Below are 16,947 nucleotides of genomic sequence, written 5' to 3'. Positions count from 1 at the left end.
TATCGTGGTATTATACGTTTTCATTTACACCCCTATGAGCGTCATTTTTATCACGTTAAAATACGTACAACGATATAACCTCATGAAATTGTTTTCTTATTCTTTTTCTCTTTCCCCTTTTCTCTAGTCCCAACTGTTCAATGATATGAATTCAAGTTTGGATTGCTTAGATAATGATCCGATGATAGAGGGATAGAGGAAAAAGAAGAAGATGTGATTGATTTCTTTTTTAAAAAAATCTGTCGAAGTTTTCTTTCTTTCTTTTTTTTTTTTTCTTTGAATGAAACTATGTCAATGATTTTTATAACGATGCGATCCTTATCGCAAAGAATACTATCAAAATGAAAATCTCTCGACTTACCCATAGCAGGAGCGTAGATGTTCAAATATAGACAGTCTTCACTTTGGTTTCGCAAATGAGGTAGCAATCTTCTCAGATATTCCAGTCTTCCTTTAGGCATGCGCTCGAGAGCTTCTTGCTCGATCGAGATGTTTGGAAGTTTTTGAGGACAAACTGGACCGACCGAGTCCGATAATCTGGAAAGATGAAATTTTTATACAATATCTTTTCGTTGTTCCGTTTAATTCGATAAAATAGATGCAACAACGAATAATAAATTATTTATGGATGAATTATTCTTCATAATAAGAATAATAATGATAATAAAAAAAATATACATTGTTATTGATTAAAAATAAATCCAGTCGGTAAGGTAGATTACTATGTCGTTGATATTTAATTACAGTACACTGTGTGTATGTTTGTATATGTTTGTGTATGTATGTATGTATGTGTGTGTGTGTGTGTGTGCATATATATATATATATATATATATATATATATAATAGAACAGCCTACATGTATATTCTTATATCTATATATTTAATTACAGTCACAGAAATCTACTTTATCGACTGGATTAATGGATTACATAATATTATATATATTACAACAAAGAAATACATATGCATATGAATCGTTCATTGATGATATTTATAAAAGAAAACACTATACTATCATTTTTAGAGTAAAAAATTCAATCATTAGTTATCACCATTTTTAGATCGATCTAATAAACGTAATAAATGTAATAAATTAAATATCGATGATATATGAATTTAATTAACATTTACGTTGCCTACTAATTTTAGATAAAATATAAATGTATGTCACATTAATTAGTCTTTTAATGGGACTATTATCTCAACCATTTCGTATAAGGATCGTAAAGGACTCGAGTTCGTGACAATGGCCTGTCGTTAAAAATATAAGAAAAAGGAAGAAAATAAATTTAATAGCGATCGTAGGAGTACGTTCGATCTCGAGTTACAGATTCACCGATATTGGCGAGATGAAACTCAAGAAAGATATGTTGCACCCGCGTGGAGTTAAATCTTTCATTATATCACATCGTACATAAAATAGGAGTGTATCGTAAATATTCGAAGAAATTGTTAGGAGGACTCATTGCACGTAAGCATGAATCATGAATTTGTTCGCTGGTTTTACTTGAATATTTGGAGACTCGACGAGTCTATGAAGGTTGCAATTATTAAGCGAAGATTGTAAGAACCGATAGCGACGAAACTTCTCAAAATTGCTGTCTTCCTTTTCAGTACATAACTTGGAACATAAATTTAATGCTGAATGATTTACTTGCGTGAAGTTAACCCGGTAGTTTTCAATTTTCCAAATTGTTGAATCCTTGCCAATTTCTATCGGTAGGGTAACGCGTCTACATATATTGTCGCGTTTAGAATCTTGCTTGGATTTGTCGAGAATAGGAATGGAAGAAAATCTTTCCTCCGTTACATTTTTATTTAAGAAGAATTTTTTGTTTAACTTTAATTTTTGTTTAACTTTAATTAGTTACTTTATCATAGATTAAATCCATGCAATTTATATGTTTAACAAAATTTTGCTCGGTGTATATGTACGAAACGATCCGCTAATTTTTTCTTCTTAAATCCGACTCTCGTCAATTTTTCATAGTTGCCGTAACTGAAGAATGTAAATTTGAAGTGAAAATAAAATGGAAAAAAGAAAAAAAGAAAAAAAGAAAAAAAGAGGAGGAAAAAGAAAAGACGAAGAAGAAAAAGAAAAAGTTAGAACAAACCTGACACCTTCCCAAGGGCTGGGCGCCCTTGTTGGAGAGAATCTGTTGCTCCCAACGGGTGGTGTAGCGTAGGGTATTCCAAGGTAGACGTCGATCGGTTTGAGGAACTTTGCGTTCTCGAAGGATCTGATCAAGCCCTGAACCTCGCCGTAGCGAGTTTGCACGATCCGCGGATTGAGCTTACTCTTGATCGAAAGGGAATAGGCGGTTGGCTGAGCGATCAGGAGGCAAAGTAATAACAGCGGAAGGAGTTCCATCGCGAATCGAATCTCGCACGGCGACAAGCGGTATCCGCTATCGATCACCGGCCCACCGAACGATCCCTCTTCATTTAGCCACCGTGGCACAACGACGATTACCTGCCAAAAGCGATACAAGGACCCATTGCCCTTGCCACCTCTGAAAAAAGAGTTATTATGCGACGTCAGCATAATCGGTTTTTTCTTTTTATAAATAACTCACTCTGTATATTTATTTTTATATACCCAGGTAATACGTTCGATCTTTCTGTTCAGACGTTTGATAAAACAAGATGGGATTTATTATCTCTCTTTTTTTCTTTTTTTAATTCGCTTTCGTATCATTTTTACGTAATTAATTAAAATTTTATTTATTTAGAAAAAATTTGGTTTAAATGTCCTGCGAAAATAATTGAATATATTTGAAAAATTCGAATTTCTTATTTATTTTATTTCCACGTCACAGTCTTCTCATCTTCTTTACTTATCAACTAAATTACTTTATATCTTCGCGAACTTATCAAGATTCTATTAAAAATATCCTGCAAATATTTCATTTTATTTTCAACTATTTTATTTTTCCCTCTTTTCCCTTTGTGCATCCCCAGCCACTACCTATTCTACGTGTCTCGAATTTATTGCTTCTCTCTAACCATTCTTCCCTTCCCTCATTTTCTCGAGGAGTTATCCTTCTCAATATGATTAGACGATAATACCACAGTATGCGTGGTTTATGAGTCCCTGCGAGAGATAGAACTTGGATGCCATGATAAAAGCCTTGAAGAGTCTTCTCTCCATGAAAATCACTAAACTTTGGATACTTAGAACAACGTACGATGAATATTTTGGAAACGTTAATTAAACCGTCGAAGAGAATGATTATTAACAAGTTGGAGAGGATATATTGACTGGTAAAATAATTTACAAAAAACTATACGATAATAAGCCGAGAAAGTAAAGTTCTAATAACGAGAAAATAACGCGTTCGCGTTAGATCTCTAATGACGTTGAAAGGTTACCAAAAGAAAAAAGAAAAAAAAAAAGGGAAAAGACATTTTTTTCAAGGGGACTATTAAATCGTGCATTTCGTCGTATCTTTCCTCGTAAATTCTGAGAAGCGTGGAATCTTGGCCGGGGGCAACGAATTAACGCGTTCATTACTCACCAAGCTAGGTACCTGTCTTATATCGTACTACTAGACGTTTTCATATAGCTATAGATTGGTTCTGGTAGTTATCGGTGAAAATTAATCAGTCTCTGACAAAATACATCTCTCGTATCGATTTATATTACAGTACGTAAGTCAGCAGGCAATTGGTAGATAACTATTTATAAGGTAAGGTATTTACATACGAATACACTCGAATCTCATAGACTTGTGTACGCATAATATATTCGATATTGAATCATTATCCTTATGTTATAAACATTTTAATATTCGAACACTCTTTTTAATTGCTCTTAAAAGAAAATAATTTATTCGTAATTTTAACAAACTTTTGTGAAATATGTAACTCTATGACGATTATCTTATTTTCTTTTCTTTTATTTTCCTTTTCATATAGTGTAGACTATGATCTATATATGATCTAATAATTAATAATTGTTCTACGATAATATATTCTTAGATGTCTAATGATCTATAAGCTTACAATAATCACACATTCCTGCTAATTAATCGAGATAACGTAATAGGTACTCATTAGAGTAGGTGATAAAACGAGGGGTAAAGTGATCGATGGAGATAGGGGAAGTGGGAAGGAAGGAGTGTCGAGCAATGAAAGGGAGGAAGATAGAAAGGAGAATGTAACTGAGTGCACTCGTACGTGGAACCATTATGGAAATCAGTACTTATCGGCTCGGAAAGGAAGCTGAAAATTCAGCGTCGCGTAACAGGATCACGTCTTTCTCGTCGTCATTTGCGAGAAGAAGGAATGCTACGAAGGATCTTAGGAGTTCTCGGAAGAGAGAACGTGGATCAGCTATTTCGCACGTATTACTTTTCTTGATAATTTCTCTTCCTTATCGACGGAGCTCGATTTCTTTTCCTTATTTTTCATTTAATATTTCTTTCATCTTTTGCTATTTTCGATCGATCGTAACGGATTCCATGTTATTACATTACGTGACGAATCGCAAAATCAAATAATAAATGTTTATTCGTTTAAAACGAGATTTTAGTTGATTAAATATATTTTTTAACGTCAAACGATGCGTTCTTTTTTCCTTTTTTTTTAATTTAATACTCGTGATACACACGATCCGTTAGGCTCGATCGATTTGATTAAATTACTAAGCTTTTGTAATGTTTTCTTTTTCGTGACTATTTTTGAAAGTTATCTTCAAAAGTATATTGGAATTATTCAATAAGTTATTGATTATAATGTTAAAATTGATATCATTTATTCGGAATAATTTAACTTTTTCATTACTACAATAGTTGGAAAGAAAAGTCTCTAGATGAATTTCTTCCGATAATTCGATATTTCAATAATCTTTATAATCGTTTTCATAGTCTTTCAAAGTTTAGTTCACCATCTGTTGGATAAGGAAAAGATATTACTTAAGTTAAACTTTGTTATTCCAAAACTTACCATTCGAGCCGATCATCGAGTTCAATTAACTGCTTCAGCTACTTCTATCGAAGATTTACCAGCCGTTGGACTCTCGTAATGGTGAGATTTTCACCGATAGCATCTTCGTTCTCGCACTTTTCTTTCGAACCGAACGACTTCCACCGTTAATTGCTGATCGATAGGACTTTGTTAATGATTTTTTCAGTCTCACGCCTACACGAGTTTCCCTTTGATTCATAGCACGAATCACTAGATGAGTCTATTTACGAATTAAAATTTTTCACATTTGTCAACGTTTTTCATAATGTTCTTTGTTAACTTACTCGTCTTTCTTGTCTCATCGTTTGGCCGATCGATCGATCTTGAATAAATCTCACTCACGAAATTCTTCTTAAGCTGAAACAGAACAAAATATTCCATTAAAAATACATTATCATAATTAATATAATATATATACATATACATACATACATACATACATATATATATATAAAATCTGAAAATCTTTTTTTAGTAACTGTGATATTATTAGTTTGTTATTAAGATAATAAAAATATCATGTTATTGGATTATTTATACTACTTTTGCGTTATTCAAACTTAAATGAAACAGTTATAGTCTCTTAATTAGGATCAATTCAAATTCTAGCTCTTTGAGGAAATTTTTATCTTCAAACCTACCATTAAGCTCAGAGATCTTACAGTTATCTACGTGTAGAATTTGCATAGAAATCGACGTTATATAGTCTCTTCGAAGCTGACTGTGAGAAGGAGATAAGAAATTATGAAAATAAGCAGAATCTATGAACGTTAAAAGAATTTGGAATAGGAACAGAAGCGTTTGTCGTGTAGCCTACGATTGATAAAATCATGTTTTGATTTTAAGATAGTGCTCGTTGCGTGTTACATGTTAAAATTAGACTCGTGCGTGTTGGCATGATTAACATACATAGTTGATATTTCTTTAAAATAGAAACGACCTCGAATTCTCCGGTGCAAGAAATTCCTTCGAAGATAGTTTTAATTAGTTGCAAAGTCGTAACTTACAACTTGTTAGCTAGATTGAATATCTTTAAAGAGATAGCTAGATCGGTATTTCTTTTTTTTTTTAACATCATTCGTTTATTCTCATATACCTAAAAAAATTTACAATAACGCTGGATTAAAAGCAATACACTGATCTATTTTATTTGCTCATTCTTTCTCGTTCTTTCCTTCAGGAATGTTAATTAAATTTTTATTTATTTAAAGTCAATATTTTTGTTCATGTTAAAAGCAAAACAACTTAGATAATGTAAAACTTATAATTTCTACCCAATATATAACTATAGTATATTAATTATGACATATTTAGAAAAAATCAATCATTATATATGAACTAACAATTAAAGATCTTTTTACGTAGAAAAATAATACTGATTACAAAAATACAAGGTATGTTAGAGTTCAACGTTCAAGGTTAAGAAGATGTAGAAGATTCGACTTTGTTAAAAACATTTCAACTTAAAGTACTGACGTAAGAAAGATTCAAGGTAAATACGATAGCCTTGAAATTAATTAGTAAGAGTAGGATTTTACGTCAAATCAAAGGAGCTCTTTTCATAACAGCAAAATGACGTAGTACCTACGTATGTAAGTTCGTAAAGAAACTTCATTTCATGAACAAGAACGAAGGAAGATCATTAAGGGAACGTAGGAAGGACAATTACGTGGTTTATTCGCTCTCATTAAACTCTTATTAGTACGACCTACTCTCTCCGAAATAGACAGAGAGAGAGAGAGAGAGAAAGAGAGAGAGAGAGAGAGAGAGAGAGAGAGAGAGAGAGAGAAAGGATTACTCGAAAATACGCGTAACATTCGTGAAAACTCATTCGAAATTGATCGAGAGATAACACAAACGAAGAGATTATCATTGCGAAGAGATGGCAAACGTAATTAGCTCTATTCGAATGTAATTACTAGCCGAAGGGGTACTGAGATTCGTGAAGCTTTAGCCGTCATAATCGTTGAGCTAGTCGATACATTGGCTTGACGATGGAATAAGACGGTTCGTGCCGGAACTTTTCCAATTAAATTACTGTGGTTATGCTCGGTAAGACTCAACCTCGAAATAAATAACGCGATCGTCTCGTGGAAACTCGATCAGTGGAGAATCGAACGAAACTTTTGCTCGAGTTACGCGACCTGAAAGTGATTGATAGTTCTCCCTTTTCTACTTATTCATTTTTTTTTTCTTTTCTTTTTTCCTTTTTTTTTGCGAAATGATCCTCTTTCCTTTCTACTTTTCGATTGTGCGAATATCAAAAAACGATATTTTTACTTGAACTTTTTTTGTAGAAAAAAATTTTTTGTTATGTTCTATTATCGTTAATATTTTCATTTGGTTAATTGTTGCGTTCTTTATTTACTTGTAGAATTTTTCATTGGAATATCCAAGGTATTTTTTCTCCTTTCTTTTAACTTCTGTTACTATAAATAATTGATTCGTTAGGATTATTTTTTGTCAATCATGTTCTACGTGAATGGATAAAAATAAGTAGGATATATTTGTGTATAGAGACTTTATCGTGATTTATTGAAGCTCAAATGACAACATTTACAACGTTGCTGCGATGATACATCTTTCGATAACGTTGAAACGAGAGAAATTATTTTGACGTTTAACACATGACCCGAGATAACTCCGTTTACCGAGGAACACCTAGTTTCTTTCTATCGTCATCAACCCTTCTCATTCTCCTTTTTCAATCTTTTTCACCGACGAACCATTATGGAAAAGCGCACAATCGATTTCTCTGTGCGCGAACGATCCGCGAAAAACACTTTACGATCAGTGCTCTTTAAGCTTTTAAACGCACGACCGAGACGATGTCAGGGACGATAAGCGACGCGATTTATCATCGGGCTAGCACTGCTGAGAAAAATCCGTGTCAGCCGTTCTTTCAAAACTACGACTATCATCGAGCTTCGATTGTATGCATCATGCAAGTCAGTTGAATATCTTTTTGATGAATTTCAGAATAACCAACTCTTTTTTTTTTCAATTTTAACAATCCTATTTTTCATACATTTCGATTTTTCATAATTTTCTTTTTTTTTCTTTTTTCTTCGATATAATACTATCTCTTTTATTTCTTCATTTATCACATTTCTTCGTATCTATATGTTTTCTTTTTATATACAATAAATTATCCACATAACTGTATTTTCGAATAAGTTTGTGATTTATTGAAAAAATAAACGTCCTAATTTAGAAATAGTAGATTAGTACGAATAATGTTCGAATAATTTATGTCAGCTATAAGAACTCTTCCTTAACAAGGGATAAATCTGCACGAATAGAGAACGTGATAATAAATAGTGAAACAATAAAGTGTTGACTGAAATTCGTTCGTTTTAGTAAGCTATAAAATGGTGAAGGATATGTACGCGCACGCAACTCTTGCTATAAACCATAACTTGCTTGAAACTCGATTAGTATGTAACTCAATAAATGAACGGAGCGTAAACTCCTAAGTACCTCGGGGAGCCTCGAAATCCGTGTAACTCGCGAGCACAAGCGTCAATATAATAATCCTGATCGATAATAAATATCAGTGGAACGATTAAGCAAAGATATGGCGAATGATTTGGCCAGCGATTATAACTAGTCAACGTGACGATGAAATATTTCGACTTAACGATTCTAATCAACCATAACTCCCATTATACTTTATTCCTCCATTTTATTGTAAATCTCTAAAGATTTATTTTCACGATTTGTTTAATAATTACCCCCAAAATCATATCGTTTCAAATGAAATAATCTCTAGTAATTAGATCGGATTAGAAATAATAGCTTTCGAGATTTAATATCAGATTTATATGAACCAATAAAAATGATTGATCTCAAGGTTTTTCTTGGGATAATAATATGTATATTGATCTTGATTAACAAAAGGATCTTAATTACAGGCCATACAAATAATGAAATTATTATTTTCTGGAAAATAATAATTATATACCTCTGAAATGTTGTCTGATAAAAATTAAAAAGATTAATATTCAATTTCATCAAATAATATTATTAACATTTATGATAAATACTTAATATAAAAGTTTGATATATTTTATTTCTATAAAGTTAGTCTCTGTCTCCCTCCCTTCCTCTCTCTCTCTCTCTCTCTTTCTCTTTCTCATTTTGTCTATTTCTCCTCATCTTTGGTTCATTTTTCATTCGTATCTCGCGGGATGCCGTTTGAATTTCACGAAATAATTAATCTAACCGTGGAAATTGCTTTCGAGCTTCGGGAGGTACCTTCCCCATATTTGTCTGTACTCATGGAATTCGCAAAGCGACATACGCGGTTCCGGCGGACTGCCTTTAATCAGCCCAGTAATATGTATATTAGTGTGAGCTCGGGCTCTTGTAAACGCAATTAAACAGCGCCGTCATGGAAAAGTGTGAACTCTGAAAACAAGAAAGACAGAGGCGCGATGCTGCGCCAACTCTCACAACTCTTCTTCTGCATCTTCTTCTCGTCGACGTAACGTACCATCCGAACCGTGCCAAATTAAAACGTGGCTGCAAATTACTTCGCATGCTTTCGCATAATTTCATTCCTGTATTCTATATTATTATTACTATTATTATTTTTATTATTCCTATTATTATTATTATTATTATTATCATTGTTGCTGTTGTTGTTGTAGTTGTTGCTATTGTTACTATTATTATTACCATAATTATTATCATTAATCATCATCTTCATCATCGTCATCATCATTATTATTATCATTTAATATTGTATAACGGGGTACGATATTTCCATTTTGCAGAACGTAATAATGAGCTAAGAATAAATATTTCTTAAATTAGTTTTTAAGTAACGTTACTATTTAATTGACATGTCTAACTTTTCTATTAAAAGTACATATGCAAATGTGTAGGTAGCAAGGCACTTAATTAACGCTATGCTTAACTAACACTTAGGAAGCGTAGATTTAAAAGAACATAATTATTATTATTATTTAATAAGGAAAAATAGAACGCGCACACGGTAATAATTTGTCAGAAGAATTCAGAGAGACGAAGATGACTTTTTTTATTTTTTGTTTGTTTGTTACTAGAATTTTATATTTTTATATTATTTTATATCATACTTACTACGTCATTATTTTTTTCTACTATCAAATATAATACCGATTATTTATTGTTTAGATGAATAATTATTAATTATGTATAACAATTATGTATAATAAATTGTTTATAATAAATTGTTTATAACAAAAATTATTTTATTTATGAATAGGTGTATCTGTATGTAAAGATAAATTATAATACAGATTGATAAAAAATTAATCATTGAAATTATTTATAACAAATTGTTTATAACAAATTGTTTACAATGAAAATTATTAAATTTATTGATAGATGTATGTGTATATAAACAAAATTTATAATACAGATTGATAAAAAATTAATTATAGAAATTATTTATAACAAATTGTTTATAACAAAAATTATTAAATTTATGGATAGGTGTATGTGTATACAAAGATAACTTATAATACAGATTAATAAAAAATTAGTTATAGAAATTATTTATAAGAAATTGTTTACAACAAATTATTTATAACAAATTGTTTATAACAAATTATTGAATTTACGGATAGATCTCTGTACATATATATATGTATTGTATAGGATTAATCGATAAAAAAGTGATTATTGAAATTTTTTATAACAAATTGTTTATAAAAAATCGTTAAACAATTATTATTGTTATGTAAAAAAATAAAAAGAAATCTAACCTTTAAAACGGTCTTTGTTTGAATTTTCTATGATTTTTAGTTTCGGAGATATTTACATTTAAATAAAAGTGTTCCCATTGAGAAAAACTGACCTAGATAATTTCTTTCATAAAGGCATTGACACAGTGACCTACATAAATTCCTGGAATTTACTCGAAACTTGTCAGCTGACCAACGTAAACCGTCTTTTTTTTTACTACTACTACGCTTTGGTAGTATACACAGCTTTGGTATGAATGAATGACGAATAGTAATATTTTGAAGAGCGATATCTTCTGAACGGAAAGTCGTAGAGACATGAAATATAGATCATTTTAAAGGGGAAAATGCCCTCTTTTTGCCTATGTTCTTAGATCTTATCATTATAATAAGATCGATTTACTCAATTTTTTATAACGACAAATTTTGAAGCCGATATATTTAAAAAGTAGCTATTTTATGTTGTACTATTAGGTCATTGCATTATTTCTGTCGTATTGTTGAATGAAATGAAAATCGTTAGAATGTATTATTTTGTTTCTATTTAATGAGAATTTATTTAATATAGGAATTTGCATATTTTTTACAAAAGAATTTTGATATAAACGCATGAAATATGACAAAAAATATGCAGATACGTATCTACCACGATCTTTCAATATAGATATAATATCAATGTATCTACATTGGCGTACTTCCATACCGCGGGCATTTTTAATCATTCGATATATCAAACTCGAGCATACGCTCTCGAGACATCTCGCGTGCTCCTGTTAACGTAGACTATTATTACGATCTGAAGTACACATAGAGTCCCTGGTCTACCGCAAGCGAAATATCGTTGCACCAGGGAAAAGCTATTCTAGTCAATGTTGACTTTTAACCGTTGAATACGTATGGACCGTGGATATTTGCTACCCGAAGACGGTAATTACTCACAAAGTAAAATTACTGAAAACGAATTCGGTGATGGCGCGTATTTACGTATGCGATGACATGAATTATCCGCGAATAACTACAATTCCATTCAATTCTGGCTGTTAGAAAATTTGATGATTTTTGTTCAATAAAAATCTCGATGAAATACATACGTTTATTTTATATGACGAAATATAACAACATATGATAAAGGGAAAAAATGATAAAATAAATAGTATCTATCTGAAAAATTTGTTAAAATCGCTATGCAGATGGATCATGAATTTTTTAAAATAAATATTATACACGAGATCAATCTAGAACTGAATGTTTGTATTCGGCTAAGGTATTTAAAATTTCCAATATTTTTTATTCTCTGGACAATGAAAATTTTTGGAAAAATATGCATTTTTTTTTGCATATTGAGAATTATTATTAGTCAATTCCTCGTTGCAGTTTTGACTTTTTCTCTCTGAGTTAATTATCTTACTTTGTCCGACAGTCGCTTCGTTATTCGTAATTAGTAACTAAGAGGATTCTAACGTTGGTGAGAGATCGCTGAAAATCATACCGAATGCCGGAAGCATAAATCGTCCTCTTTCGCGTTCCTGTGCAAAGTGTCTTCCTATTTTTTTTTCTCTCTGCAAGCGTACAAACGGCCTCGACTCAGCTTTTAATTAAGTTAATTAGATTAATTAATAAATTCAAGCTAACACGGTAGTGACGTTGCTTTACGTAAACGTCACTTTGTTACGATACGATAATTCAACGATCCGTTGAATTTTTTATCGATTGACCATTCTTTGAGTTATTACAACTAGTTTGTCTAAATAAATATAATAATATAAAATGTGAACTTTGGATGATGTAAAAACGAACGAATTATAAAAGTTAATTAGACTTCCAAAGATTAAGAAGTATATATATGTGTATATATATGTGTATTTATATATATATATATATATATATATATATATATATCTACATAAAGAATAATTAAAATTCAATCGTTCATCCTTCTTTATTATTCTCTAAGTATGATATCTTATAAATCCTATTTCTTCTTATATTAAACTTTCCAATATTTAGTCTGCGAACTATAGGTAGCTTATTTCTAAACTTTTGATTAGCACCGTGTTTACGTACTACTGTACATACTTACTCTATATATCACTTAAGCTTGTTTAACGACAAAGTCGCTTCTTTACCCCGAAACTAGTAAGGAGCTCAGCGAAGTAATAAAGTCCGTTTGTTCATATTCTTATGTTTGCATTGTGAAGATTGTTCTAACTATTGCGAGAACGTCCGAGCTTAAAAATTTTATCTTGAATATGAACGAAAACAAATATGTCTATGTTATATATGTATATATATAAGCATATGTAACTGATTTGAATTTTGAAGGTGTACTAAAAAAAAATTTCTCCTTCAAAAGTTGCAAGTTGAAAGAAGAAAACGCATTGCACTAGTAAACGTTGCCTTTACCGGAAATACGTGGAATTTTACTCCAGGGACCCTTCTCTGCTGGACAACCTGGAATTTTCCATTTACTTTCCATTATTCGTTCAAATTCGTCTATAGACACATACGCACACACGCACGCGCGCACACACATACGCATATACACATGTGTTACAGTTAACTGTTGGAATTTCCACTCTGACAAATCGAAACTGGACATTTAACCGCTTTTTGTCGATCCTCTCGTCGTGAGGTTTCAACGAGCTGATGTATGTACTGGTTTTCTCGTTAAGGTTTGCAAACGATCGAGTAGTTTTATTTGTTTCTAAAAAGTACCAAAGTATGCTTTCTATTTACATATTTCTTTCTCACAAGTAGGTATTTATGTAAATTTTGTCATTCTATCGTTTCTTAATTAACTATTCGTAATTCACGTATCTTTTATATACAATTCATTACGAGTATCTTTTTTTCAAATTACAAATACTAATGTTTATAGCTATATAACATATCATTTAATATACTATATTATACTATTTATATTATGCAATACTATATTATATAAATTGTTGACTTTTTTGTCCTTTACTTATTTAGAATTTGGTGACTTATTAGAAACTAATATTAATATATACATACGTACATACAGACATACACACACACACACACACACACATATATATATATATATATATATATATATATATATATATACATATTTTTTCCCTACTTGCATTCAAACTTTCTCTCTCTCTCTCTCTCTCTCTCTCTCTATCTCTCGTTTTTATTAAAAATGCATAAGAAAAATGTCCACCCTCTTACATAGCATCCCAAACGAGTGGATTATTCAACAATTCTAAGACTCATGATGCTCAACTCGCTCGCAGTTCCGAGTTGAAACTCAGTAAAGACGAAACTTGAGCGGGAAAGTAGCTAAAGTAAGAGTTAACAACGTTCTAAAACGAGCGAAGCGAGAAAAGGCAAAAGTCAAACGTGAAGTATACCATAGCGAGCTCCCAAGCATCGAGCCTATTGCAAAAGAGCGGAACTTGTTTGCCTACCTACGAAGGTGAAGGAGAAGATCCAGAAAGTTCTACTTACGATTAGAGTAATGTGCGAAATCAACCGGAATGTTAGTCTCCATTATTTATATAAATATTGTTTCGTAAAATGCTGACGTAACTTGGAGAATGAATTCAACGCAAAGATATAAGTAACAAAAGTTAGTTTCTAGTTGGGATCAGACTTTTATTTTATTCTAGCTATTCTTGTTAAGCCCTGCTCTTTCTCTTTTAATTCATAAAACTAGATAATATCTACATTAACTCCGAAAAGAGGTCGTATCGGATACACCTACGTGTATAAGTACATATAGAACATTTTTATAGAATGTTTTTTATATTTCTGTGCGTAGAATTCGTTCTAGTATTAACGTTCGCGTTTTACTAAGAGACTACCTATATACTATACACATATATAATTATATTCCTCTTGACCTGAGGTATTTTTTACGACACGACATTTCGTGGAATTTCTCTCTCTCTCTCTCTCTTTCTCTTTCTCTCTCACTCACTTTGAACGACGCCATTTTGAAGTTTATTACTTTTACGCAGCGAGCGCTATCGATCCGATGACAGGTCGATGCCTGGTACGTACTAGAAACTGGATTCGAAGAGCACGGTTTAAATTTTTTAGTTCCAGGATAATACAACGAGTTGCAAGTACCTACTTAGATGACTATCGCAAACGAGAGTGACAAATATGTAATGTTATAGTAGTAGTTGGAAGTCGATCTACGTCAGGTTCGTTAAGCCGTTAAAATATCTTTCATATTTGCCAACTTGCCGCAAACGTTTCTCGAAATAGAAATTTCTGTCCGTCGTGTATCGTAGATCGAGCGTACAATAGAGAAGTTGACGTTTTCAAGGATTACCAAACGGAGTCTGTATGGTAGCCATATTGGAAAGAGAGAGGGAGAGAGAGAGAGAGAGAGAGAGAGAGAAGGAGAGAGAGAGAGCGAAAGAGAGAACTCGAGTGGACAACAATACTACCTTGATAGCGCAATCCTTCCACTTAGAGGGAGCCATGCTCGAGCAACAAACATCGAGTTGTGCTCCTTTCAATTTCATGCCTGGAAGAGGTCGGGAATTGAATGCCGAAGGGATTTACGAAAGTCGCGCATTTAGTTAGTTTTGACCTGTGCATCGTTCGAGAGTTTATCGTAAAGGAGATATATCGGCTTGAAAAATATTTTGTGGAAACTCCTGGAGATTGAAGAGAGTCTTTCTATTGTAAAACGAACAACGTGTATATCACCATCCTATGCATCCGCTTAGCTATCTCTATTGTATAAAGATTTACGACGTTCTCTAGAAAGTTTTCGTTAGTTTTTCACAAAGATTGAGAAATGCTATTTATTTTTTTTTATTTTTACATATATAGTACGTGGAGGATAGGTAAAAAATAAAAACTACAAGGATTATAGGATTTGACGAATATATACATAACGATGTTTATTTATTACTTTTCAAGATTACTTGAAATAAAAAAGGAAAAAGTGGTTGAATACATCCATAGGTATTTTATAGATGATCTAAGTACGTTGTGAGAAAAGTTTTGAGTACGAATACATAGATATTCTCTGTGAGTAGATTTTTCTTTTAGAAAAAAAAAAACGGAAAAACTTATTCCACAAGTGTTCTCATATAGTATAAAGTTATTAGTATTATTAAATATTTTATTCATACTTTTTTCCCGACATTCCTGATCAACATCGTCTAGGAAAACTCTCACATCCTATCGCTCTTATTATATTTATGCGATACATTATTTTATTTACGTCGTAGTTTAAAACGCGTTGGATAAGCTCGAGGAGAGTGAACGACAAGATTTGCATTCATTTTTATGCTACGACATAAAAGCGACGTGCCATCCATCGCAGCATCCTATCGCGTATACAACACTAGGAGTTGGTCGTGAAGTTAGAAGGTAAATGAGTCGAAGGAAGGGTGGAAATAAATTAGGAGACATTAGTTTGTCGTTGTATTTCCTGGCTGGGTGTACGCGAAGCGAACCGTTGCGTATGATACTGCGAAAGAAAAATTGCTCGGCGCCCTGGACGTAGCGTCTAATTAACTCACGAGCATCCCTCTTTCTTTTTTATTTTTTTCTTCTCTTTATTCTTTTTCTTTCTTTTCTTTTCTTTTTTCTTTTTCTTTTTCTTCTCTCTTTTCTTTCTTTTTGTTGTTGCTTTTCGTTCCACGTTTTCTTTTTCATTTTTTTTTTATTTTTTTTATTTTTTGCAAGAAGCAAGAATTGTCACGAACCAACGGAGGGTGTCGTCCAACACGAACAAAGACCGCTGGGATGCTTTGTTTCGCACAAAAGCTAACGGCCTGTCCAACGATGCTGGAAAAATAATGGAAAAAACGTAATAAATCGCGTGATTTTTTAATTAATATCCGCTTCCGCGTGTGTACCGTTTCGTCGTAGTTCTTCTTACTTACACGTACGATACACGTGAACATGTATACTTTCAATGTTTGTTCTCATGTTTGAACGTCCGTACTTTTTGTTATTTTTAAAGGAGACAAGAAATTCAATCATATGGAACGATAAGATGAGACACGAATAAAAATGTTTATTAAAACGAATAATCGATCGATATCATATTGCTAGTTTCACCGATATTAAAATAATAATATTAAAGAGAAATTAATAAATTGAAATAAATACGTGTTAATTTATTAAAAGAAAAGAAAAGAAAAGAAAAAAAAACGAAATACATCTTTCGAGAAAAATACGACAAAAGGATATTTCGCGATACAATACATATTTAAATGAAATATGGAATGGAGAATTAACA

At 31.9% G+C, this 16,947-nt stretch overlaps 1 protein-coding gene across 7 annotated transcripts in view; it reads right to left on the bottom strand.

Moving 5' to 3' along the window:
* Nucleotides 1-16,947, bottom strand: part of LOC127065600 (neuroligin-4, X-linked-like) — a 219,171-nt gene that overhangs the window by 150,416 nt on the left and 51,808 nt on the right. For all 7 annotated transcript variants that reach the window (XM_050998161.1, XM_050998158.1, XM_050998162.1 and 4 more), the window contains 3 exons: nt 4,951-5,328; nt 2,118-2,516; nt 362-537 (listed from right to left, as the gene is read on the bottom strand). In XM_050998161.1, coding sequence (XP_050854118.1) covers nt 362-537; nt 2,118-2,374 — 433 coding nt within the window. In that variant the 5' untranslated portion in view covers nt 2,375-2,516; nt 4,951-5,328. The remainder of the gene's footprint in view (nt 1-361; nt 538-2,117; nt 2,517-4,950; nt 5,329-16,947) is intronic.

The sequence above is a fragment of the Vespula vulgaris genome, chromosome 8 (assembly GCF_905475345.1).
Source record: "Vespula vulgaris chromosome 8, iyVesVulg1.1, whole genome shotgun sequence".
NCBI lineage: Eukaryota > Metazoa > Arthropoda > Insecta > Hymenoptera > Vespidae > Vespula > Vespula vulgaris.
The sequence above is the reverse complement of the archived record's forward strand: the minus strand, read 5'-3'. Positions and strand labels throughout refer to the sequence as shown.